At 46.3% G+C, this 27962-nt stretch overlaps 1 protein-coding gene across 3 annotated transcripts in view; it reads left to right on the forward strand.

The window, feature by feature from the left end:
* Nucleotides 1–5725: 5725 nt before the first annotated feature.
* Nucleotides 5726–27962, forward strand: part of ADCY2 (adenylate cyclase 2) — a 67892-nt gene continuing 45655 nt past the window's right edge. For all 3 annotated transcript variants that reach the window (XM_044442848.1, XM_044442849.1, XM_044442850.1), the window contains exons 1-2: nucleotides 5726–5940; nucleotides 19989–20138. In XM_044442848.1, the coding sequence (XP_044298783.1) occupies nucleotides 5818–5940; nucleotides 19989–20138 (273 nt within the window). In that variant the 5' untranslated portion in view covers nucleotides 5726–5817. The remainder of the gene's footprint in view (nucleotides 5941–19988; nucleotides 20139–27962) is intronic.

The raw sequence follows: 27962 nt of genomic DNA on the forward strand, positions 1-27962 counted from the left end.
TAATGCAGAGCACACGGGAGCACTGTGGTGCAAAAATGGAGCGTGAGCTTCATCCAACATCTCTGTAGCAAATAATTAGATCGCCCAGGGCAATACTGCATTATCCACACTGTAGGATAAAAAAGCTGTGGAAACGGCTGGACGACGTGGGAGGCGCCTGGAGAGAACAACTGGGCGGTGTGAAGAACCTGTGGACTCCCCTGAAGGGGGGATCACAAACGCACAAAAAGGGTCTCATGTACAAAAGCTGGGAATTAGATGAAGCTGCAAAGCAGAAAGATCTCAGCATGGCCTGCAGAAGCGTGGGAAGGATAGCTGTATTTCGTTGCCCCTGCACCGCATGCGAATATGACTGAGAGCCAATAAATCTGATTGCATCCCGATCGCAGAGAGTTCCCGTGACAGAAGTGGCCGAATAGTTTACAGAGTTCCAAAGCAGGGCAGTTCCTCTTTTCACACCGAAATGTTCCACCTGTTTGCGTCTGGGGTAGGAGACCAAATGCACTCATATTTCATGGACTATGTTTGGCAGTGATGGCAGGGAAGGAGAGCTGACTTGCTGCTGATGAAACCAGAGCATTTTGAAGGAGGAAATCGAGTACCTGTTATAATATTACTGATCCCTTTAGTGGATTTCTCAGAGCTGCATTTGTTTGGCTCAAATTTAGGGAGCAGGCAGAAAGAGCGGGGTAATAGCCTGGCTTTACCCACTGAGTGTTTGTGTGTTAAAAAGAGAGAACTGACAAAAGCTGCCATGGAAATAACATTTCTTTATATCTTTATCCAAATGTAATGGGCTGTAAAGGGATCCGCATGGCTTTCCTTTAATATTATTTCTTTGTTCTGTTGAAAACACATCAAGTTTCCAGGTTAGAAATTAGGTCTCTCTGTTTCTGAGCAACGTATTATACAATATAGCAGCAGAATCAGTCCTTCAAAGGAAATAAATTATCTGTGTTCAGTGACATGTTCCATCTCTTTTTATTCCTCATCTTCTTCTTTTGCAACGCACTTCCTTCCTTCCTAAATCATTTTTGTGGCCTTGGAGATTGCTTATGCAGTGCGAGGTTTGCACCCTCATGCTGTGCTTCTTTAAAGAGCCAGGAGACAGCATGTTTTGGAAGTGGTTTGTAGAGCCAAGAAGCCGTGGGGGAGAGTGAATTAGTCCTTGTTCTGCCTACAATTTATCTTCCCCCAGTTGCTCCAAGTTGCTTCCCCACCTCATGAGCAGTGATGGGCATCTCATGGCCCATCTGATGCTGTGGACCACAGTTCCCATGATGCTTTGCCACTGGGGCCATGCAGGCTAGGGCTGTTGGGAGTTATAGGTCAAAGTAATATATAAAAATAGTGCAGTGTCCGTATCAAAGATGTCTACTGTACTTCCTTCCTAAAATGCTCCAAAAGGCTCAACAAAAGGAAAATATGCCACAGTCCTAAAACATGAATGGTTTCCTAGAAGGAGATTCAGCTGTGTCTCATGGTCTTCCTACTGGGTAAATGAGTGACCTTAATAAAAGCAAAGCAGATAAAAGCAAATCAATAAGTCAACCGATATTCATCTGCAGGCTAGTCTGTCTGCCTGCTAAATATAGAACATTTTCAGATGGTATCTAAAGGCGTTTAAAGAGATTTCTGAACCGGATCTCCCAGGTTTGATATTGTGGACTGTCTCGGAAAATGCCCTGTCGCATCTCAGCTGGGGTAACCTGACGATTTATTTAGGAAGTCGTGTTTTGTTTTATTTTTGTCTTACTGTTAAACCATCCCAAGACTATGGTAAGGGATGGTCTAAAAAGGTTTTACATAAATAAATAAATGGTTTAGGAAGGAGACCCTTTTCACCGAAAGTTTGGATTTATATGGGAAGATGATCCTTCAGGATCCCGTGCCTTTGGGGAGTTAAGGGCGTTGTTCTCCACATCTTCAATGGTGTTTCCTTCTGGGCAGACCTAGGATTGCACTTAAAGGACCTTGGATTCCACCCAGAAATGGAATCGAAGACAATAATGTGACACGTCTCCGTGTTTACTGTAAGAGCCCCAGATGTTTCAAGTGCCATTTTGGGGGGAGGTTGGCTTACCTTCGGCTAGTCCACGCTCTCCAAAGAGGGCCACCAGTGCTCTCTTTCAGTTAGGTGGGAAAGCATTTGGGAAAACACCAGGCATCTGGAAATTAACTAGATGTATGCTTTTAGTGTTGCTTTCTCCGTGAATTATTTTATGAACATGCTTTCAAATTGTGCGCCTGTTCTGCTTTTTAGTATAACTTTGGTGCGTGTAAACTATGTTTTTTGTATTAAAAGACAGCATGTTAATGTGGTTGTTCATTCGATCAGTCATAAAGAGTCATTCATGATCACTCATAAGTGGAATTGATCAAACAAGGGAGGAATTTGGATGGTCCCAGAAATAATCCAATGGTTTTGAATCCAGATTTCTTTGTTGGAGGGCGTTGAGGGTTAAACTACCTTTGGATGGTGGTCTCATCATAACCTTGAATAATAGCCCATGATCTCTAATAGCGCATGACATGACAAGCTGCGGCGTGGGCCCACTGCAGTTGGTGTACTCAAGATGGTGCCTGCGACACGTGGACCCACCGTGGTTTATCGTGATGTGTGAACCAAATTAGGGATCCTGTCAGTGTGCTGCCCACCCAGCAGCTCGACAGACACCCTGTCTGAGCAGACGCTTCCATGCAATCTAGAGCTTGCCTTGTGTTGCCAAAGTGTATTTCAGATCCACGGACTGGTTGGAGAGCAATGCCGTAGGGGGAAGCAACAGCTGTGGAAGATACATAGAAATATAGAAACACAGAAACAAAGCAAATCAGTAGGGTCCCCCTGGGCCATCTAGTCTGACCCCCAGCTCCAGCCAGCTCTGCCCATGACCTGCCTACCATGTGCATGTCCAGCCAATTCTTGAGCACCCTCACCGATGGGGCCTCAACCCCCTCCTGTGGAACCCCATCATACAATCATAGAATAGTAGAGTTGGAAGGGGGCATGAACACCCCCCTGCTGTTGCAAGTCATACCATCCCACTCAGAGGGCTGCCCAGTTTCTTCTTCAATGTCTCCTGTGTGGGAGATCCCCCCACCTCTTCGGGCCGCCGGTCCCACTGCCGTATTGCTCTGACCGTGAGGAAGCTTCTCCTGATGTCCAGCCTGAATCTGGGTTGTCGCAACTTGAGCTGATTCTTCCGTGTCCTGCCCTCTGGCATCAGCAAGAAGAGAGCTTGACCTTCCTCTTTGTGACAGCCTTTGAGGTACTTCTAGAGGGACATCCTGTGTCTCTCTCCCACCCCCGTCCCTCCTCATTCCATACCCTCGGGGTCCTAACCATCAGGAAGTACTTCCTGGCATCTCACTTGAGTCTCGGTCCCCTGAGCTTTGCTCCATTGGAACACACCCTGCCCTCCTCTGCAGGGGAAAACAGCCCTTGACCCACCGCCATGCATTACAAGGATTGCACCTTACAGACCCTCCAGAAACATTCAGGAAGCAGGGACGGAGGGAGAAACAAGCCCCTGCAAGCTGCACAGGGCCTGCTTATCTGTTGGAGACTCACAGGTGAGCAAGCAAGCAAACAACCAGCCAGCGTGGCTTATTGCGATGTGCAAACTTGCCCTTTGTCTTCTCAGGGACACTTTCAGCTCCAGCTTCTTCAGCCCTTCACCCCGTCCTTTGGAGGGATTCTTGGAAAGCCAGACACTTGAGACTGAAAATAGAATTTTAATCATTAGCATTTGCCCAACAGTGTAAAGTAGCCAGGCTTGATGAAAATACTATGCTATGCTAGTCGTGAAGTCATGTCTGACCCATCGCGACCCCATGGACAACATTCCTCCAGGCCTTCCTGTCCTCCACCATCCCCCATAGTCCGCTCAAGCTCACACCGACTGCCCCAGTGACTCCATCCAGCCACCTCATCCTCTGCCGTCCCCTCCTTCTTTTGCCATCTATTGTTCCCAGCATCAGGCTCTTCTCCAGGGAGTCCTTCCTTCTCATTAGGTGGCCAAAGTATTTGAGTTTCATCTTCAGTGTCTGGCCTTCTAAAGAGCAGTCAGGGTTGATCTCCTCTAGGACTGACCGGTTTGATCGCCTTGCAGTCCAAGGGACTCGCAGGAGTCTCCTCCAGCACCACAATTCAAAGGCCTCAATCCTTTGGCACTCAGCCTTCCTTATGGTCCAGCTTTCACAGCCATACATTGCAACTGGGAAAACCATTGCCTTGACTATATGCACTTTTGTTGGCAGGGTGATGTCTCTGCTTTTTAGTATGCTGTCTAGATTTGCCATAGCTTTCCTCCCCAGGAGCAAGCATCTTTTAATTTCTTGGCTGCAGTCCCCGTCTGTGGTGATCTTGGAGCCCAGAAAAATAAAATCTTTCACTACCTCCATTTCTTCCCCATCTATTTGCCAGGAGGTGATAGGACCGGATGCCATAATCTTAGTTTTCTTAATGTGATACAAATAGAGTTAGATAAAAATAGAAACTCCATGTAATTCTGCCTAGTGCTCTTTTGTGAATCACCCTTAATTCTGCAGCATGTGTTAACCTTAAAGATGTCTACTACCGAAATAATTATAGGCCCATGGTGATCCCTAAAGTTGCTGGCTTGTGAATCAACATACACATATGCACAAGGCCCAAGATTTCCAGGAAATTCTTTTAAATTCCCCAAGGGGAGGGAGGGACGGAGTGGTCTATATTCTATGGAACATTTAGGTTGGTATCAGAAAAAGTCTGCATGTCAAATCCAGTTGTTGTTCATGGATCGCTTCTCCCTAGATTAGCCTGAATGCTGGGATAAGAAAGCAATTCCAACGAACAATGTCATTTCTTATTTGGTCTTCAGCATCCTCACCCTACCCCCATGTCAGTTTTTCTTCACATACAAAACTTAGTACTCAATATTTGAAAGAGACACCAAACTATTCCATTGCGTGTTTCTTAGTTGTTTAGTATTTGAGACTACAAAGCTAAAAATCTTAGCTATTGGCAACTACTTCATTCTAGCTTGGAAAAGCGTTTCCATGTGTTTTAGCATATTTGTGCATGGTTTAAGCATTGCATGGCTTAAACTGTCTTTAACTATCAGAAATTTTGCACAAACACTACACAACTATCCATGCCTCTTCAAAGCAATGGCTTGCTGGTGTACCACACTGAACTTTGCGGGTCTTTGTCCAATTGCAGAAAACATTCCTGATAATTTTAAACAAGACAGTCTCTTTTTTCAGGACCTTTTAAAAGAGATTAAGTCCATTTCTGTTGCAAAGGCATCCTGAGTACAGACCTTTGCTATGTACCCGTGAAGCACCTCAATGGATCTTGCATACTGCAGGAAAAAAAAGCAAATCCCCAAAAACATAGAAATCACACAAGCCTGGTCATCATACCCTCGCTAGAACATTTGAGGATTCATAGAGGGTTAACAAACTTTTTCTGTGCGCATGAAGAATGCAATTCTGCAAGCATCAGCCCCATTTTAAACAAACCAGGGTTACTTACTCTGAATCGCATTACACGTTCAGTGTACCCAAGAGAGCTTTAGGACTGTGCTTCAAATATAGCAGCTTGTCCCGCACACCTCACAACAAACTTCTTCTGAAACAGAGGAGGCTGGAGGGGAAAGCAGGTGTTGGGATGACGATGTGCTTCTTCGGATCACATAAAGAAACCCGCTAGGCACACGTGAAGGAGCCAGGGTAATTTCAGCAAATATATGTTCAGAAGGTTTTTAAAATGACTGTGCTTTCTTTCCGGCGCAGGTGTCGTTTTTCTTATTCATCATTTTCGTGGTCTACACCATGCTGCCCTTCAGCATGCAGGATGCGGTGATTGCCGGGGTGCTAACTTCTGTGTCACACACGGTGGTGCTCAGCGTCTGCTTGTCATCCACAGATGTCATCAAGGAGCAGTTGGTTTGGCAGGTATGTTCTGAGCATCAGGTGTCATTAGGTACAGGACGCTTTGATAATTATTCCAGGCAGCAAATAGAACCGGTCTGCGGTTAGGAATATGATTGAGCTTGAAACTCAGTAGGAGCTCTATATGCATTGGAATTCTTGTGTTTATGCAGGAAATGCTGGATTTGAGTGACTTGGTGTAGTTCAAGTTTTTTTAAAAAAAATGTGAATGCTGAAGAATAATGTTCAGGTTGTGGGCTTCTGCAAAATTTCCAGCATGTATTACTTATTGTTACATTTATATCCCACCTTTCCTTCAAGGAGCCCAAGGTGGTGTGCCTGATCTTCTAATCCATTTTATCCCCCAAAAAACCGTGTGAGGTAGGTTAGGGTGGAAGTCAGTGCCTTAAAACCCACAGTGGGCGTTGAGTTGTCCCAACTCAGCACTGTTCCCAAGGATGCATTTATAAACTAACCTGGGATGACGTGGAAACCAGCCCAGATGCTTAGATCATCGATGGAGGTCCTTCTCCGTGAGTCACCTTTCAAATAAGTAAAGAGGATGGCTGTGAGGGGAAGGGCCTTCCAGGCAGTGGCACCCCACTTATGGATTCAGCTCCAACATGGCCCCCGTGCTATATATATTTCCGCACCAAGTTGCAACCTTTTTATTTCCATGCCACTTTAACTTTGAATTTGGTTTTATACTGGCTTTTAAGCTTGCTATTGGTACATGAGGAATAGTTGTTTGAGGGTCAACTATTATTATATATCGTCTTCTTTATTGTTGAGTTGTACCTGCCAGTTGAATCTTATTGACAGACTTGTTCATTTCAACAGGCATGTCCATTCTAAACCTGTTTTGAAATGGCATGTTACACTGTACTTTGTTTTGAACGGCATTTTATACACCTTTTGGAGAATGTTGCGCTAATGGGTATAGACATACCTAAATAAACAAACAAACCTAGCTACACTCGGCTTGTTGTAGGATGTCACAAACTCATTGCGGCTTCATGTGTTGTCCGAGCCCAGATGACACGCTAGCTGCAGCTGAGCCCAAAATCATAGGAGTCCCTTGGCCAGAACTGCAGAAAAGCGTTGCCACGGATTCCAGCTGGAGAGAGCGGACAAGATGCTGCTCCCATCAGCTCCCGGGAAGGGCTTGCTGATGCTGGAGGACTGCACTGGCAGGAGCATGGGGGAAGCCAGTGGTGCAGCTGCTTGCACATCTGGTTCAGCAAGGCCAAGCAGCTGCATCCCTCTGTCTGTCACCACCAAGATTTAAGAAAGATGCAGGTAACTAGAAAGGGTCCAGCGGAGGGCAACCAAAATGATCCAGGCTTTGGAAACACTGGCCTGTGAGGAGAAACTGAGAGAGCTGGGCATGTTCAGCCTTGAGAAGAAAAGACTGAGGGGGGACGTGGCATCCCTCTAGAAGTGCCTCCAAGGCTGCCACAAAGAGAAAGGTCAAGATCTCTTCTTGCCAGAGTGTAGGACATGGAATAATCAATTCAAGTTGCGGCAACCCAGATTCAGGCGGGACATCAGGAAAAGCTTCCTCACAGTCAGAGCAATATAGCAGTAGAAGCAGCTGCCTGGAGAGGTGGGGGGGCTCTCCCACACTGGAGACATCCAAGAAGAAACTGGGCAGCCCTCTGAGTGGGACGGTGTCACGTGGTGCCCTGCAGCAGCAGGGGGTGGACCAGATGGCCTTCTTGGCCCCTTCCATCTCTGCCATTCTGTGGTTCTATGACTGCAGCGACTGTCCTTCGAATGTGGCGAGCGACAAACCCTGTGCTGACACCCCAGCCCCATTCCCCACACTTTTCCAAGCTTACATCATGACTTCCACCTGTGCCACAGGTAAATTACTTTCAGGTGTGGGTTTGTGCAGACGTGTGTATTCCCACCACATGGACAGTGTTGTGAAAGCAGCGTTTTCGCCAGTGGCACATGCATTTGCGCTGCTGTTGCCTCTGGGCAACAGGTTGCAGGCTTCGAAACTGTGCCAGCCTATCTGGCCAGAGGAATTGTGGGGGGGGATGGAGCCAGTTTGCCTTGCGTTGGTATCTCATGCAGCCTTCAGCACCATGAGATGGTTGTCTTTGCTCGTGGCAGACTCCAGTGATAAAGAGATGAAATGAGAGATGATTAGATTATTATAAGAATGAGAGGTTATTTTGAGATTATTTAGAAGCCGCTTCACAGGGAGGATTTATCATTCTTTTTTCTTTTAGGTCACAAGAATCCAACTTAGATTTGCACGGACAGGTAAAGATGGAGTCCTATGCAAGCTGAGGCCGAAAAGAGTTCACTAGCTCTCAGCATTTTTTGCAAGCTCTGTCCAGGCCTTTTTGTGTGTCTAAACTGGAGTAAGATTGCGACCTAACTTATTTGTGGGCTAGTCACGTTTGTGAACTTAGTTGCAATTGTGCTTTGAACGGTTCCTCCTAGCAGCTACCAATGTTATCCAAGAGTAACTTCCTAGATGCTGGAGGCCATTCCTGGTACCTGGTCCTCTTAGCCTGCATTTGACTAAGGTGTGCCAAAGGGGAAGTGTCTTCAAGTGGCAGATGGCTCCGTGTGGAGGGATAGTCACAGCTTGACCAGGAGGACTTCAGTGTTAACTTTTGCAGTGGGTCATGGAGATCGTTCGGTGCTTTCCCCTTTTTTCCCATATGTATTCTTTTTCCTTGGACAGGACAGGTGGGGGTGTCACTCTGTTCCAAATAACCCAGCAATTTGTGGGTTATTTAATTAACAACTGGCAGCATCATGCCTTGGAAAGCTGGGTTGCTTCCTCCCTGCAGATGCTTGAAGCGAAGTGTTTAATAGGTGCCCATTTTTCTTCTCCATGTGGAAATGAGAAAGAGAAGAGTCATAAAATTTCAGCAGGTGCACCCAACTGAAGTATTTCAATGCTGGAAAAAATAATTCCTGCTTCAAAAGAGAGTGAGAAGGTACCCTTGGAGTTACAGCACTTGATTCAAAACTGACGATGGAACAGCAGAATATTCAAAGCATTAAATCTGACCTGTTTTGGGAACACAATGTGCTATCCGTTCCAAAGGTTTTGCAGCATTTGCATGTATTCTTTTCCTCCCCCTCCTTGTTCTTCTGGAACAAAGAATTCTGGTCCCTCGGTGATCTTTCCTTTGTATGATTAGGGCTTCTCAAGTACTGTTGCTTGCTATAAGACCCATAACTCTTAGCAAAGTGCCAGTAACATCCTCATAAAAGACAGAAAGCACACCTCTTTTGGCTCCCAGGATCCATCATGTCTCTCCCTGCAGATGTCTTAAGTTTCCATGCCACCCAGACCTGTCATTGCCTGAGATTTTCATTCCGGTTCTTGCTTTCCCTTTTTCTTTTAAACACTGGTGACTAGCACATAACCAAAATGCTTCAGGCCGCTTCTTTCAGGGAGATGATGTCTTTGCAGCAAGCGATCTGAGGACAGCAGGTGCTGCCTCCTTTCCCCCTGAATTTTAGGGTTCTGGTTTGGATTTATTGGTTCGCAGGCTGCTGGAGGAACTGCTGTTAACCAACTGTGACAAGAGTTGGGATGTGAAGCCTCTCATGCGCCTACCCGAAGCACAGTATTTTGGTTCTACATGTTTCCACCTATAGGATGATGCTTTGCAGTGGTAAGCTGTGCGATGGAGGCATGGAAACAGCAGGAACAAAATATCAACTTGTTGGTTTTTTTAATGTATATAAATAGATAAATTGAAACCATCTAAAACACCTATCAGACAGAAGCAGTGCCAAAGGACATGCTGAGAAAAGGTTTTGGTCTCAAAGGCTTGGTGGAATAAACGGTATTGACCAGTTTCCAAGAGGAAACGACAGCGGAAGACCAGCAGAACTCTTTGGGGAGGGCATTCTGCATTCGTGGGGCCAGTGCAGGAAAGGCCCCGCTCCTAGGAAGTGATGGCGCAGAATCCAAAGAGGCTGGAAGTTTTAACAAGGTAATACCAGGCCAGACTCGCCAAGGAGTGCCATTGGTTTTATGCAACCCATGATGGCACAAACACAGCTGGTTTTGCTCCAAAGCACCAAAGCACCAGTGGAGGAAATGGGATCACAAGAAAAGAGTCTTTGGCGGTACTGAGTGGGCTTTTAACTTGTGCTTCTTGTGCTGTCCAAGCCTGTTTCCATCACAATCCTTAAAGAATCTTTCCTGCTTTCTAAGTGCCGTGTGCCTCTCATTTGCGGGGAAAATGTTATTTTATTTAATTTTTTAACAACGGACACTTCAGTTACCACATGCATCCAGAAGGAGAGCCACCATCCCACTTATTAGTTATGAAAAATACTGAAGTAATTTTTTTAAAAGCCGAGGTAAGAGCTTGGCTTGTATATGCTGGAGCTTGGGAAAGAAATCTCCCAGGCTTGCTAAGCCAAATGCATTTCTTGACTTTTTAGACCCTCGTGTTTATATTTTTCTTGGTGCATTGTAATCTGCCAGCTGTGGGTAACACTCCACAGAGCTGATGACCTTGGCTGCAGTCCACGAATCCATATAACACAATAAACCTGCTCGGGTTTAAGCTGCCACAATATTTGGATTGCGTTGGGCAGCCAGCACAGCTATTTCCGGGGAAATGTAATATGCTCCTCTTGTGACATTTCCCATGGCATTTCTTACTAGAAAAGGCACTCGAGAGACTTGCCTGAACAAATGCAAAACGTACTTTAGCACAGCTTTGGAAATAAATCTTCGAAGTTATTAGCTTGCAAAAGCTTTCTTGTCCTGCCTGCTCACATTCATCTCTGGATAACCCCCGTGTAGGACTGCCTAAATGAAGGCGAAAGAGAAGAAATGGGGAGAAATTATCTGCCCAATGGCTTCCCTATTTATTTAGTAAGTTTCTGTACTGCCCATTCTCCAAAATGACTCTCTGGGCAGTTTACAAAGAGATAATAACAGCATATGCAATAAAATGATAGTATTAAATCTAACAAACCTGCAAAGCAATAAAATTACAGCAACGGCGCAGTTCAAAACCCCAAAATAAAAGCCCCCAAACCCCACAACAGCTGCGATTCAGATTAATCTAAGGGCACAGTCGCAGTAAAATACAGTAAATATGGTATAGAAAGAGCTCTTAAAAATTACCTTAACTATAAGAATATGGGGCAAATGAAAAGGTCTTTGCCTGGCATCAAAAAGAGTGGAGAGCAGACACCAGGAGAACCTCTCTGGGGAGCTGATTCCTAAATGAGGAAGTCACCACTGGGAAGGCCCTTCTCCTTATAGCTTCCCTCTTAAGTTTCCTTCAGATGGGGCTCTTTGAGAAGGACCACAGATGACAATCTTCTAGTCTGGGTGGACATAATATGGGAAGGAAGGCTTCTTTGGGTAACCTGACCCCCAGCCATTCAGGGTGTTAAATATCAGTGTTAACACGTTATCTATTTGTTGGTTTGTTTCATGGGTTTATATGCTGCTACAATAGCCCATGTCTGGGTTCTCCGTGAGATTCACATTATAAAACAACCCATCATGCTAAAATCAATGACATTAAAACAGCATATTCAAAACACATCAACCATCCAATCCAAATCTAATATATGAAATTAAAATATAATAGTGGTAAAAGCCTTTAGTGGCATGACATTAAAATATAATATCAACATTAAAGAAAGAATTTAAATGAAAATCTACTGAAACCAACATGGGGTCAAGTGTATCTGTATTATGATAATATATATTAGATATTAGATAATAGATAATATATTTTATCTGTATTATGTTTTATTTTATTTATGTAAGCCGTCCCGAGGCGATGTGATGGGACGGCATACAAATGCTCTAAATAAATAAATAATAAGTTTTACACCAAATAGCCGTGAAAATCCATTGTTAAAATAACCAGCGGAAAGGTGAGTCTCTGCCTGGTGCCAGAATGATAGAGTCAGTGCTAGGCGTCCTTCCGAGGGGAAGCCCTTTTTCTACCCAGAATCCCCCACAGCTCCCTAGAGATGGATTCTTATGAAGGACTTCCCGTCTTGATCTTAGCAGAAAGGTAGGGAGACGATCCTTTTGGTACTCAGAACCAAACTGTTCTTGGTGTCTTATGTAGGTACAAGCACTTTAACTCAGACCCAGACTTCCACGGATAGCCGATGTCGATGATATACAACTGGTCTGATATGGGCCCACAAACTAGTTCTCGTTAACAATCCCTTGGCCCTGTGCTGAAGCAGCTGGAGTGCCCAGACTGTCTTCAAAGGCAGCCCCATGTAACATGTGTTAAAATAATCCCAACAAGAGGTTGCCAGAGCATGGATTACTGCTGCTAGATTTTGCCCATGTCTAACCTGGTAAAAGGTACCCTGGGCTATTGAATCCACCTGGAGTGACAATGCAGGATCCAGAAGCAACCCCAGACCTCGGACCTTGTCCTTTAGGGGGAGTCCAACCCCCTCCAGGAGCAGTGCAATATCACCCATCTGGACAGAAGATTCCCCCATCAGCCACAGCTCTGTTTTGTCTGGATTAGCCTCTGTTGGCCCTCATCCAGCCCGGACCCAGGCTCAGGTCCGGGATGGCCACTGCCTTTCTTGGCATGACTTGATTCACTTGACTTTTCCAACTCCACTCTTACTCGCTGGTAGTATCCAGGCGCATGGCGATTCACAAATTTGAATCGTCGCCTAAGTGTTTGTCGGACAAAAAGCTTCATCTGATCACTGGGGGAAAGGAGATGGTTTAATTACGTTGTTCAGCAGACGCTGATGTTTCTTAGCCTTGCAGAAGCTATTTTAGACTGTGAGCAAGGTCTGAGCATTTTAAAAAACACTTCCGACACTATTTCCAAGCTCCAGGTACAAGGGGGGGTGGGGGGGGGAGAATTGCACTGGTTGTATCCCTCTTCGTGTTTTGACCTACAGGAAAAGATGATGCAAATTGGAGGGCCACAGTTTTCCTGTCGAAGAAAGGATGGCGCATTTGATCTGGTTTGTTGTGATCTGGGAAGGCTGCTTGGTTTTCCACATTTTGTTGGGAAGGCTGCTTGGTTTTCCACATTTTGTTGGGAAGGCTGCTTGGTTTTCCACAATTCCTCAGCTGTGTGCCCCGAGACCACTGGAGAACTGCAAGAAATAAATAAGCAAGGTTTCTATAAGCTCAGGGCACCCCAGGCTTTGGTGATTCACTGCTCTCAGCTTGCAGGCATTCTTCGCAGCCTTGAATTGGATCCCTCAATCACCCCCAAGGCAGCTCCGGGAGAATTAGCCTTTCAAAGAGGAGGCTGTCTGTTGCCCATCTGCATGAGTTCCTGCTCTGCCTGTGCTGCCTTCAAGGCAGAAGGCCGGCACGCATCAGCAATGCAGAAACAGTATGGGGGGTGGGGGCGCTTGAGGATGGGAGTTCTTGGTCTTAAGCGGTCGGTTAAGCGGTCAGTCGAAGGTCTAAGCAAGGTGCTACCCACTGGGAGAGGATGTTTGTGCGCATCCTTTCTATTTGCAGGATAGGGGCAAGGGAAAGAATCTAGGTGAGGCCTGTGGCACTGGGAGTCTTGGGAACTGTGGGTGCTTCCGTCTCCAGAGCAAATGCAGCTTTGCCTTCTTGGGAAAGGTTAAAACCTTCCCATAGCACCATCCAGAACACCCTCCAGTTCACTAATACATTATGTTAAAAACCACATGACAGCTAAGCTACCTGTGGGAATGAGGCGCTGTATACAAATAAAAGATTAAAACTAAATCTTTGATGAATGGTGTGTCCAGCTTGCTCTTAAGAGCAATTCTTTTCAGTTTTAGGGAGAAAAAATGTAGGCTGCATCTATCCTAAATCTGAAAAACACTGACTTAAAAGAAATTAGGCGAATATTCCAAAGGTTCGTGACGGAGAGCTTAGATATATGAACCTAAATACAAGCTGCCTGCATGTTTATAGGAAAGCGTCAGGACACGATCCTCCAGCTGTTTAGAAAGAAAAAAGCCCCACAACTTCCAGGAAGGGGCACTGTGGAAATGCACGTTCTCTCGTGGTGATGGCGCAAAGTTCGGCATCTTTGCGCTGGCTGATCAGAACACTGGAGCGCGGGTGCAAGATCACTTCCGATGGAGCAGTTTGGCAGGATACCCTTTGCCACTTCTAATCTTCCTAAGGGAAAGGGCCAGAGTTTTAGGCTTGGAAAGCGCCTGGAATATTCCTGTGAAGGTCAAAAGCCTGGCAAGAGTTTGCTTGCTAATTTATTTACATATACAAGGTTTTCTGTACCGTCCTCTGTGGCCAATTTGACTCTCAAAGCAGTTTGCAAGATTAAAAATACAATATAAAGATAAAACGGCAATGGAACAACAATAATACATTTCAATGGCGATAGACTTCGGCACTTCAGCACCTGAGAACAACCAACAAAAGCAAAAAACAAAGTAAATAGCAAACATAATCAACTAAATTTACAGTTAAACCAACAGTGACCCAGCACAATATATAAAACGGGTATAATAATTTTTAAAATTCATCACTTCGTTAAAGTACTGGGAGAACAAAAATGTTTTTGCCTGGTGTCTGGGAACAAATTCCACAAATGGGATGCCACAACCAAGAAGACCGTTCGCTCGGTGGTTCCCAGAGGAGAACCTCAGGAGATGATGGTAAGATCTGGGGAGGTCTGTCTGGCAGGAGACATGCTCATGAATGATTGAGGTCTGGCTTTCACGGACTGGGTCTTCCTCATTTCCAGTACGCCCTTCTTTTGTATGCCTGGCCGGGACATCCAGGAATGGCCCACAATGTCCTCTTTCCCCCACTATTTTTATTGAATTTATTGCAAATTTCAACCAAACTAAAGAAAAAGCCACCAACGAATGCAACTACATAAATCTGAACATATCAATTCCAGTTAATATATATGGTACACACATGCATATACATTCATACATATTTACAAAAATGTAACAGTCTTTTAAGAGAAAACTTCAAGGGCAGACCAGTTGGTGGTATGTAAGTGTGTGACTTTGTGAGCAGAAACCATTATTAGATCTTTGATCCATTGCCTTCTAGGAACTGAGTGTTTAGCCTTCCAATTCAGTTTCTTTGTGCTAACTTCCAAGAAGCAGTAGATAAATTCAGAGGACAGATGCGTCAGTAAATATTAAAGAGTGTTAGTCCAGCGTTTCCATCTGTCCTTCAAGTATAAATATAAAATATAAGTATCAATATCAATATAGAATTCATCAATCTAGAACTTTGAAGGCACTGCTGAAGACAGATGAGTTTTGTTGCTTCTCCCCTGGAGAACCACTAAGCATGATCCACGGGAGAACCTTAAGTAAACAGTGCCATGGACAAGAGATGACAGAGGGGTTCGTTGGGGGCACATTTGCTTCCCCTTCAGGAAGTGAAGTGCTCCTGAATTTTGGCCAAGTTTGACAAGGTGTGTTTTTGGGGAAGGAACGACAAATGGAAACGGAACGTTCCCCAGGTCGTTCCAGGCCACACCTGATGGATTATTAAGTGGATTCTGCATCGTGTGATTCTCTCCCTCCTCACTCGTTTCTCCCACTGTTATCCGCCGCACCTGAAATTCGCTCCCACGCTGGATAGCAAGAAGAGCTCCTGCAACAGCTGCTGCTCTTATTTATTTATCTATCGATCATTTCATTTTTATACCACCCAATAGCCAAGGCTCTCCAGCGTCTAACAAAAGTTCAAAGCATGCCAACAATGAAAATGAACCTAAAACGACAAAAGCACAGCAGCTGCAATTGAATCAGCAGAGAAGCATAGCAGTGGTACAGAATAAAATGCAGTATATAAAAACAAACTTTAGGCATTAAACTCTTAAGGTACTGGGAAAATAAAAAAGGTCTTCACCTGGAGCCGAAAAGAATGCAATGTAGGTGCCAGGCGCATCTCTGTGGGGAGCGCATTTCACAACTGGGGTGCCACAACTGAGAAGGCCCTTCTCCTGAGAGCCACCACCCTCGCTTCCAATGGAGGAGGCTCCAGAGAACGACCTTTGAAGATGACCTCAGGCTTCAGACAAGCTTTGTGGTAGCTGCTTACTAGGACCATGGAAACCATGATACGGGGTCCAGACAACCGGAGAAGCCACAGTGGAGCATGGAATCCACAGAGCAGGGTGCTGTCTCTTATTATGGTTTCTTAAATCCAAACATACCATGCTGAAACACCACAATAGAGTCACAAAGCTTGTTCCTCACTATTTCATCTTAACTGCAGTAAGCGTTATAATGGAGGATTTACTGCAGTCCCGTATCCGTACGCACTAACTATCCCAAAGTACAGAAGAGCATTTATTCTTGCTGGTTTTAATGTGCTACCGTCTGCACTATTAAAATGATGATGTACCAAGACTGCGGTCAGTGAATGGGTGGAACAGTAGAAACGTGGGGTGTGTTTTCCTGTATTGCAGCTTTTACAGGGAATACACAGAGACATTGATTAAACTATTAATAACAGGTCTTTATGGGAATAATTCTTACACACGGCTATCTGTTAAGGGATACATCCTCTTAGGCTGCTGGAAATGTTGCCAATTTTTTTAATGGCTGTAGGGCAGATTGGGAAAATGTGGTCACATGCTTGAGTGAAAATATTGTACTAATTGTATTTGTTTTAAGCATCCTTTAATTCCTCTACTGCTATTTTATCTGCTTATTGATCTTCCTGGTCTAAAATAAAAACAACAGCACAACAAGGTTCAGGTGACATGGCCCTGACAAGAAACAATTGTGGCTTGTTGTGTCAATCAAACCCACTCAGTAAGTGACACAATTCCTATTCCTGAAATGAAAGGGTTCTGTGTTGAAAAAAATGCTAAAGCAGCAGCTAGTCAGGGAAGCAAATGCTTGCAAACATCTGAAGGTCTTTTGGAGAACGTTTTGGACCGGGGATACTATTTTTCTCATCAAAACTGTTTGACTCAGAGCATTTATCACAGCCCGGGCACAGAACAGTTTGATTCAAAGTGGTACCGAAGGAAGGTAATAGCTCTGTTTGCTTTGGCTTGTTCCAAATACTTCTGTATCCCAAGGATGTATGATGTATCGGCATCCGAAACAGCATGGCAGAATGAAGTGCTGTTTGTAGAAAGGAGGCAAACTTTTTAAACGCTTGAGTCATGAACAATTCGGCATATGTTCATTTATTTTAAAGACTGAATTCTCCTATAATCTAAACTATTCAATCTATGCTCCTTTTGCAGTTTGTCACCTTGCAAACAAGGTTTTAAAAAGCTGCATAATTTGCCAACATGAAGCCCATGTATTTTAATAAATGGGCACATTTTACCTTTTAAGAGTTGCCCAAGGAACAAACACATGGTGCTTCATCTCGTCTTGCTTTTAAATGGGAAAGAGTGTACTAGGCCAGCACTTGGCCTCCGGAGCAATCTTGCTTTGCAACGCACATAAACTGAAGGAAATGCAGCAAGCTGGTAAGGTGCAGCGTTCCCAGATATTGCTGCTTTGAGGTTGTCTTTGCAAGTCCAAGTTTCTGAGTGCATAAAAGCCTTGCAAGATCTCATCATTTGTGTCTGACACCGTCCTTGTTTTCCTTTCAGTGCCAGGTCAAAACTGTTTTATTTACCTGACATTTTAATAATCAACTAAAGATTGGTGTTAATATTGCTTTTATTGATGTTTTCAAGCTGCAATTGTAGGCATATTGCTGCTTGTTATTGCCTTGTTGAGGTGGCGGCTTCCATGCATTCTGCTTTTATTGCTGCTCATGCTTTTGTTCTGGGCTGTACCCTGAGCACCACCCAGAGGTCCCCATGGGGCTGTGGGGTGATTTATAAATGCAATTAATAATAACAAAATAGTAATGCATCTCATTTCAGGACCTACTAAGTGGTGCTGTTCACACATCATGAGGGCAAATCCAGGGTTAATTAACCCGCAGTTTGTGGGGATGTTTGCAGATTGTGGGGAAAACATGGGATTGTTTAGCACCCAAACAACCTGTAGATTTGGACACGCATACTCACAACTTTTCATCAAGCCAACAGGAGGCTGTTTACAGAAAACAGAAGTGGCTTGCGGGTGGCACAAATGTCCACAGATTGTGGTGAAATAAACCATGGTTGTTTTCACAATGTGTGAACTGGGCCCGTGTCATTAATGTATATTTTCATCTCCAAAGAAAGTAAGAGTTATAATTTCAAACGGGTATGAGAGAGCCGTTCAAGTGTTTTGTTTGGGAAGCTCGGGGTCCTTTTTCTTCTCGGCAAACATCGACATAGGTGCTGCATTAAACAAAGTCCCTCGGGCACAGACATGCATAGAAATATGTTATCATTGTGACGATGGTTGAGCTCCAGCAGAAAAGGCAACTGCAGAGGGGAGGATGGGAAAGATGGCTCCCCGTCCAGTGACTGGCACGCTGCCTGTTCCACTGACCTGTTCCTTGCTGCACCAAAAGCCACACCTTCTCTGTTCTGCTCTCCAATACCTGATTCACAAAGAGGAAGGCTGAGATCTCCTCTTGCTGATGCCAGAGTGCAGGACACGGAAGAATCAGCTCAAGTTGCGACAACCCAGATTCAGGCTGGACACCAGGAAAAGCTTCCTCACGGTCAGAGCAATATGGCAGTGGGACCAGCTGCCTGGAGAGGTGGGGGGGCTCTCCCACATGGGAGACACTCAAAAACAAACTGGGCAGCCCTCTGAGTGGGATGGTGCGACTTGGTGTCCTACCAAGGGGTTGGATTGGACGACCGTCATGGCCCCTTCCTACTTGACTATTCTATGGTTCTGTGATTTCTGGTAAGAGAAGCTCCAGAACAGGGGTACTTCCAGTCACTCCCTGCATTATCAAGCCAAAGAAGCCTCTTTCTTTTCCCCCTGGAATTCCGGACTTCTGCAGCAGATGTTCTGTGGCAAGAAAGGGGGTGCAAGAAACAGCAGGGAAAGACGGGGAAGTACAAATGGGAGCAGAAACTGGAGAAAATCAGCTCTTCTTGAGCGAAGCAGGGCAACTGGATAATAACACATCCATCTAGAAAATCTCCCAGCTCTCAAAATATCACACGAGAAAACTTCTTGAATGTGCTGTGTGTGCAGCTGCAAGTTGTGTGTGTATTTTGGAATACTCTTGCGCTGAATCCCATTCGCACAGAAAACCAGCATGTCAGGGGAGTAACAGAGGTGTAATCTTGTACCGTAGATGTTTGGCTTGTTCGTTAAAAGCTGGAGGCAGTAGTCATGAAGTCTGATATGGCAGGCTCTGGGAACAATTTTACCAGTTTGTTTTTTTTAAATTAGTAACAATTTTACTAATATGGCTAGCTGTTTCCAGGTTCTGAATCCAGCTGCCCCCTTTCTCCTGATCTTAAAATTTAACCAGCCAGCCCTCATACACAGCAGGAGTTAGGGATTCCTGGACATTTTTTGTAACTTTCAGGGTTGCACATACAGGAGAAAGAAGTGGCGTTTTCCTAAGATGGAAGAATAGACTTCTCTGCTTAAGGTCCTTTTTGGTTTCTTTTGCACTGACTTTTCAATTGCCCACCATTTTGACATTCCCACAACACTTGACATAGGGTTGTGGGAATGTGCAAACAGGTTTCTCGGTTGTTGCGGAGTGCCCAGATGCTGCCCAGCACTGAGCCCCAGCAATTGTCCAGAGATTCTAAGCACCACTGACCTTATTATCACATTGGTCTTATAAAATCCAGAAAATCATGTCTAAAGCCACTTTTCCACGTCGGCACCCTTCTTCCTAGCAGGCAGGTTTTCTGCACGCAGGGATTTTTCTTCACTGAAGTATTCCTGGTATCACACGATGATCTCTACAATCGCTGGAACCCTCTGAAATGCAATTTTGCATTAAAAGCTAAGGAGGAAGGAACAACACAAAGAATCAGTAGTCAATATCCGAGAGAGGGATTTGTTTGGCAAGATAAATCACCCCTCAAAAACAAATACTGTGTTCTAATGTTCACTTCGTGAGGTCTAAAACACAGATTTTGTAACAGAGGTGGTGAAGATGCAGGAAACTATACAATGTGACTGAAAGCAAAAGTGGTTTAAGTAAGAGCCGCGGACACCTGAGTGAGGCTTGGTGTGTTTCATTGGTCTTGCAGATCCTGGCAAATGGGATCATCTTCATCTGTGGGAACCTCGCCGGGGCTTACCACAAGCAGCTCATGGAACTTGCCCTGCAACAGACCTACCAAGACACCTGCAGTTGCATCAAATCCCGCATCAAGTTGGAGTTTGAGAAACGCCAGCAGGTAAGGTTCTTCTCGGCATCTCGCGGACCCTTTCCTCCCATTCGGTGGTGCTTCTCTTGCTGGACGTGCCAATGTAACTCTGGATCAGACAGAAGCAGGGAAAGTTCTCCAGAAGCTTTGTGTTTCTTGTTGCTGTTTCCTCCCAAGTGTAGAAGAGATGGAATGGCTGTCTTAGCGATTGTCTCTCCGCTGACTTTTGTTTCTGATGAGAAAGGGGAAGATGAAAGGGATGTTAGGCTCCAGGCTTCAAAGTTCTCCTTTTGGTGTTGTCTGTCGCTTTGAAACCTCAGGGAGATTATGCCAAGCAGTACAGTGCAGTTCATGGCCCCAAAATAATGTGCAAATATGTGGCAGATGGAAAGATCCCAAGAGAAGTGCTGGGAGAATGTCCTCAGAAAGTCTATCTTTTGTCACAGCAGATTATAGAATTTTTTTTCTGAATTTCTATGGACCCTTCTGATCTTATTCATTTATTTTATTACATTAATGTACTGTCTGATCTCCTGCATACTCTTCAGCAATCGAAGGTCGGGGGTAATTAAAGGCTGCATATGAGGAAGCTGGCAAGCTGGTTAACTGCTTTCCTTTAGAAGTCTTCTTTCTGCTCCATTTCCTTTCCCTTACTCTGACATTATTCTGCCTGGTCTTCTCGCCCATTGGCCTCCTGTTTACCCTCCCCACCAGCACTGGAAATCTTATTCATCTTCTCTCTTTGCTCATACCCTTTCACACCCGTGTTTGGAACCCTAGGTGCACTTCGGCAGAAAAACAGCTGCGACTTCCAACATGCTGAATCCCACATCTGAGGAATCATGGCATAGTCACAGGACTGCTTAATTTGTTGTGAGATGTAACACGGGTGTAAGACTGGGACTGAGAGTGGTGACCCAAGGGGTGCTGAAAGTGAGTTATCCTGTTTCCTGAATTCAGCCATGCCAACAAACCATGATTTGTTAATCGTGAACAACCCACAGTTCACAAGCTAACAATAAACCATGGGTTCTCTTCATGGATTGTTCATGGTTAACAAAACATGGTTTGTCCAACAACACACTAACCCAGGTTTCCACAATAACCCACAATTCAGTGACAACACACACTCATCCTTTAACAGTTGTGTTGTCTGTGACTATGACAGATACCTTATGAAGGCTGCAGTTCTGTTCACATTTACACACTTATTTGTGGGTAAGCCCCAGTGAAACCAATGGGGCTTTTAAGTCAAGATTCACTTCCTTATCTGATTTGCACTCCACCTTGCTATAAAGAAAAATTGTGCTCAGCACAACACTCAGGATCTATAAAATTAGTACTGTGCTGTGGTTTAGAAGAGCAAAATAGAAGTCTGAATTCATAGCATTCCATGCATGCTGTTAAAAATGCTCAAAATAAAGTCTTGAGCTCTTTGGTGACAAATGATGGCAGCTAAAGGATGGCCAGTGAGCCTGGACTGAAAGGAAATGTTCCCTCAACTAGAATAGGTGGTACCATTCTGTGGAGCCCGGTTCTCCTTTGGTCGAGATCAGGGAGGGGGAATCCGAGGATGCGCCGGATGTTGGACTTGGGCTACCGTAACCCCCTGACCATTGGCCAAGGTCTGGCATCCCTGGTCCAGACTTTTCCCATTATGAACGATCGCAAGTGGTGAACAAAGCACAGCTGAGCATAGTAGCAGCAGGAAAAGGCTGCCAAAAATAGCGTTCCAGGCCGTGGCCGAAGGGGAAATCGTAAGCAGAATGGCAGCTGGGATCAGAAGAAATGGCCAAGGCAACTCTTAGCCTCCTCCCTTATCTCGCTTTTTATCCCTCAGGTACTGCCTCGTTTTGGTTTTGTGCTGTAATACAAAAGGGACGTGTGGTTTGTGCAAGTTTGTTTCATTCACTCTTTCTGCGAGAAATGCACTGACATTTCTTTATCAGTACAATGCATACAATAAGCCCTTTGAACACCTATATTTCAACTACCCTATAAAATTGTTTGCCCCACTGATGAACTGTCACAGAAAATAAACTAAGGCAGTTTCAAAGCTTCGGAGCTGAGTTTTGACATTGACGAGCAGTTAGTATAATTACCCTTGTTTTGCATGCTATGACTTATCAGAGGTTTTGAAAGATTCTAGCAGAAGGTGGTGTTAGTATACGAGATTGCTCACTGAACGTCATGTTCAAGGGAGAGGCAAGATCCTAATTATAACGAGCTCAGAAACAAGAGTCAGAAGCTGTGACAGGTTAAATGAACAAGGTAACCGAGTGGGACGGCAGAAGTGTAACTGAAGCGATGCCTTTCCTCGCTGGAAGGAAGCGTGTTTTTACCTGGCCTGATGCAAACCAACTTTAGCAGGAAGATCTTTGTTCTGACAAATCTGGAAGGTGTACATGACGGAGAGAAGCCCGTCAGTAACGAGGGGAATGTTACCGCAGCTGGGTTTGACATACACATTAATTGTCTCTTGCAGCATCTCCTCTTCTGAGCCGCAAGAGGTCCGGGGAGACTGATGGAGATGCAGCGCCGTCCCATATAGATTTTCCTCTTATAGTTTGACCATCACACACTCAGCTGACTTGTGAACTGAAGCAGATGTGTACTGATTATAAACCTTATTAACATTGATTGAGCTCATCAGACTTGCAGTGCCATAAAGTGTCAATGCCTGTAAGACAGGCGGTTGGTTTTGTCTTCCAGAAACGATGGTTTCCCCAGGCAGTTGGGCACGCTGCCTTGTTCTTTTCCCAAGATGGCTGTCTTCAAGAGCAAAACATGGAGAAGAACAGCCGGTTTAATCAGCCAGATGCTGGTTCTTGTTTTCAGCCTGTAGGCATGGGAAATCTCAGCGGGAAATGGAGGGTTGTTCAGCCAGGTTCATGTTGGCTTGGTGCAGTCATTGCTAACTTCCTGCATTTAGGGAGCCGTTTTCATTTCTGGTGGTCTGCTGACGAAATTTGCACATCGTTGTGAATCCTGGGATGCCATCTAAGCCATGCTCTTAATCCTTGCCGCTGTATTGACAAACTGCGGCGCCAGCAGCCCAAGCGATGGCGAGCGTGTCTCTGGCACACCTTCCTTCTCAGCCTTACTCTCTAGCTGTGAAGCACCGGAGCGTGTCTGCAATGCGGGACAAGTTCTCCTTGCAGGAAGTCTGTCTCTCTGCTTGTCTCGTCATGGAACTCCGGCCTTCTGCTGGTGGCCCTTCCCAACCGATTACCTGGGCCATGGAGAGAGTGTTGACCGTTGGCATGGCCCTACATCATACTGCTCCAATTCCCAAGTTAAGGATCGGCTAATATCCTCCTTGCTTTTCTTCCACCTGGTTGCTTGTGCTTATCAATTTGGTCCCAGTCTGTTTATTTCTATGGCATCTTTCCACTTTATTTTTTAAGTGTTCAATTTAAGTAAGTTTATTTAAGTAAGTGTTCAATACTACCAGCGTCAGTAAAATGCAGATTAGTTTCAACATAATTAAAGCATAACCAGAGCAGTTAGAACCCATTGAGAAGTATCCATTCAGAAAAGCTAGTCTGTAAGCACACAAACTTCGCAACCGCGAACCTGACTCGATGAGAATGTCTTCATTTAGGGCAGGGAGACAGTAAAGATGGCCGAAGCATTGCCTTCCTTTCAGAGGGGCCTGCAGGAAGCTCATGACATGGTCCTTCCCTGCAGGGCTGCCAGAGTGACCTCAGAGTCATAGGGCAGAGAGAGAGGGATCTCCCAAACCCCTAGCCTGAAGAGGCTCAGAAGAGAGAGTTTGATGCATCAGTAGCAGGACTGAGATGAAATTAAAAACCTGAATTGTTCCGGGACACCGACTGGTAGGCAGGAACTGGCTTTGTTCTCTCTCGCTCTCGCTCTCTCCGCCATGCAAAGCTGTAGCACAGCTTGGCATGGGTGCAGCCTGCGTTGTCGTGTCCACCATGGATCAAGGAATTAAGTCTGGAAGAAGGACACCATAAAGACCTCTGAGTGGTACTGAAGCTGGAAGGTCACGAACAAACTTGTTTGCATGACATGGACCAGTTTGTCACGTGTTCTTTAATCCACAGCCGCTCGAGGGTGCCCCTTTGCGTATCCAGCCCCTCTCGGGGTGGTTCCGTCAGGCCAACCAGGCAAGTCTGGGTTACGGGAGGGTAAAACAGCCGCGTGTAGTGGTTCTTGTGCTTGTGCAGAGTGCACTGTAGGATATTTTAAAAGTTCTGGATGTGGGGCTGTCTCTCCTGTTCATGCCATTGCTCATCACAAGATGTCGCACTGAAAACAAGCCACAGTGTTCATCGCTCACTAAGCTGCACGGCTGTTGACACCCACATTTGCCGCGGAGGGGTTTTCCCTTTGCCCACCCCCAGAAAGGCTCGGCCCGTCTCCCACAGGGCCTTCACGGCACGGCTTGTCCCTCCTCCCATGGTGGTGATCCCCCCTTTCTTGCCTTGAAAGTCACCTGCATCGCCGTCTTTCTGATGAACTGGTCCAGGTACTTCCTTTATTGAAATAGCTGCCTCCTGCAGCTATTTCGTCATGTATACAGGTTGTGCCTGTACACATGACGAAATTAACTCCAGGTAAGCTCTGTTCAGGACCAAGATTTGGGAGGTGGGATTTTACTGCCCCCTCTTCCAGTTGCCATCCTCAAACTCTCCTCTCTCCACCTCCTCACGAAAAGTTAAAAGAGAAGAATGAGAGACCCTTTGTTTCTACACACCTGTGCTCATCAGGTGGACAGGTGCTCAAGGACAGCCCCCTCCCCCCAAAAAATATGCCTTCAAGGGTAAGGCATGAGCTTTCCACACAGTTCCTTCTTCCAATAAATGTTACTCCTGTGAGCCACCTGTAAAATATCAGTGGCTGGTACAGACGCCAAAGACTGAGGCAGGGAAATGGCATTTCCTTCTGTACTCAGGATCAGGTTCCCTCAGCGTAAGTCCCATTGAATGACAGTCTGAATTCTATTTATATCGCAGGAGCCTTGTTTTGCACAGAAACATAAGGAGAAAGTTAGGTTCATTTTCCGAGGAGCTTAGAGTCTAAATTTGGAAAAGGGGGAGAGATAATGGAGAGAAAGGAAGCATGAGACAAGAATATCCACAAACACAATGCACATCCTTAGGCTTTAGTTTTGTAGATGGAGAGAGTAAAAGAAGAGCATGGGATTTGATGATGATGATGATGATGATGATGATGAGTGCGAGAGAGAGAATGAGAGAGAGAGGCCCCACATTTAGGCTCTACAGGGAGGGCCAGGCAAAAGAGGCAGCGCAAAGGAATGGGCCAAGCGATTTATGCAAACAGAAGATTGTTTGATGGAGGTGGAGGAGATGGCAGAGAAATAATCCTGGATCTGAGAATAACGGGGGAAAGGACTGGAATGTGTTCACTGGGGAATCAGCCTCACCTTTGTCTGCTGAAGCGCTCTGGCAGGAGTGGCAGGACAAAGCCAGCCGAGCAGTTTTCCCGACCAGGTCATTCAGCCAGTGCTGACAAACGAATTAGCGCTGAGGAATGGAAATGTGTTGGCATCGCTGTCTGAAGTGTGTCTTGGTGCTGAGGAAGGGGATGTGTCCGTGGGCTGGAAGATGCCCCTGCCTAATAAGGTGTGGAGAATAAGCTGGTGCATCAAAGGCAATGCCACGCATCCGTTGGAAATGCGGCCTGGTCTTTGTGGCCTGCTAGAGAACGGACACGAAAGCACCGCCTCACAAAGGACCTCGAAGGAAGGCGGGGGGACGGCGAGGCCTCATCCATGCGCACTGCAGCTAAAGCAGGGTTTTGCGGCACCTTGGCTTCTCCGGGCTTACGAGCTGCAGGAAGATGGTTTCTGAAGGCGGAAGATATGCAAGTCTTTCTTTCTGGGTGGGCAACTGCAGCTCTTCGCATTGCCTCTTTCTCTCTCACTGCTCTCTCTTGAGGTGGGAGAAGGGCAAAAGAACCTGGCAAGAGGGTCCTGCCAGACGCCCCGACTGTTGTATTCTTGAGTGCGGTTGCTTCAGCTGTTGGGCAGAATAGCAGTGGAAGGAAGGGAAGGGACGAGGGTGTGCGTGCAAGGGCCATCTCTGGGATCAGCCCCCAGGTGATCGCTCCGGCACGGCGTAATAACTGAGTCCTAGTGTCAGCTGTTGCACGAAGGGTGAATAGATGCTTCTTGGCACAGAGATCGTAACACGAGCAGCCAGAAGGCATCATGCAGCAGCTCCATCTTTTCCTTCTTAGACTAATAAACCCAGGAAGGTCTCAAGAACATCTGGATGCCTCCATAAAGTTCAGGGAAGGATGGAAGGTGAGGGATCCACCTCATCTGGGCCAGCTTTTCTCCAGAGCTGTGTCCAGTGGGGATCCACCTCATCTGGACCAGCTTTTCTCCAGAGCTGTGTCCACTGGGCATCCGGTCTGGTGTAGCTGACTGTCACACAGCATTTTGTTTCTTAGAAGTTCCGGATCCATTTGGCTTAGTCAGTCTTCCGAACCCATTTTTTGGAGAAGACCTGCTAATGTGGCTTAGCTACAAGCAGCCCCGAAAGCCACGAGTGCAAGTGTCGAAAGGAAAATGCGAGCTGCCGTCACGGCTTCCGGCTTGGAGGCGGCATGTTGCAGAGAGAAGGGAGGAGGAGGAGGAGGAAGAGGCTGACCACATGGCAGGACGCGGAGGGGACGAGCAAGACAAGCAGCCGTTGACGCAAGACCTTCTCTGTGGTCCTTGAACTCTGGAGAGCAGCACCCAGCCCATGCCAGTGGCTGCCATCGCTGGCTGGTCCCCGGGAGTCCCGCGTTCGACCCCTGCTTCTGCGTTGCTGTGGGGGATCAAAGTAGAATATGAGCAAGCCTCTTGCTCAGCGCGATGGGAGTCCTTGTCGTCGGAGTCAAGTGGGGGCTGGCGCCTCTCAAGCACCTCCAACATTGCCCAGGGAGCTTTCTCACACGGAGCGCGAGAGTCTGTTTTGGAAGGGACAAGATGTGCGGCCCGGTCTCTGAACTAGTGAGGAGGCACTGGGGGCTAGCCACGCAGCTGGGGGCTCTGTTGCGCTCACCGCCCTGCTTCCCAGTGGTTAGAGCCGCCTGAGGGTGGAGCCAGAAGCCCTGCTGAAAGGGAGGGACTGCAGGGAAGCTTCCGGTTTGGATTCAACTCTTGACATGGGCAGAGGGATCTCTTTCCAGCTTCAGCAAACCTATGTTTCTCTGCAACATAAAAGTTGTTTAAGTGTGTCTTTGCACATGAAAGGACCCTGCTACAGTGTTCTCTTGTGCCTGTCCAGGGGTTGTCTTGAGTTGCTGGGAGCTGAAGGAGCGGGGGAGGCTAGCTCAGCAAGGCCAGTGCGTGGGGGAAAAGGGGCTGGATGCACCCCTGCACAGAGCAGGTGTTGCAGCTCTGCCTGCAGGACGCGCGGGAGCAAATCTCCTTGCTGCTTCCCACGAGGAGCTCGCCATGTTGCACCCTCCCTCGGAGGCGTGAAGTCCAGGCTGGGGGGCTGACTCGCGGGGAGAGGCGCTCGAATGGCCGGCTGGCACCGACAGTGTGCCCTTTGTGCTGTTCTCTTCTTGGTGCGTGCGTTGCATGTGCGGCCAAAGCACAGACCGCCAGGGCCAGACGTAAAGGCAAGCACGTGGATCCGGAGGCAAAAGAATTTCAGCGGTGGGGCAAAGGCCTGTGACCGAGCCCTTAGGATTTCTTTTAAGCAAACAAGACATATTCTGTGTGCGTGCTTACCCACTCCCTCTTCCTCCCCGGCTGCTTTTCCTTCCATGGAGAAACCACAGAGATTAGGAAGCGTTTCCCTGCCGCTCCTTCACTCCAGTCTTCCACAGAAGCATTCAGTCTCTGCTGAATTCTTGAAAAGAAAA

The sequence above is a fragment of the Varanus komodoensis genome, unplaced genomic scaffold (assembly GCF_004798865.1).
Source record: "Varanus komodoensis strain SLA01 unplaced genomic scaffold, ASM479886v1 scaffold40, whole genome shotgun sequence".
NCBI classification, from domain to species: domain Eukaryota; kingdom Metazoa; phylum Chordata; class Lepidosauria; order Squamata; family Varanidae; genus Varanus; species Varanus komodoensis.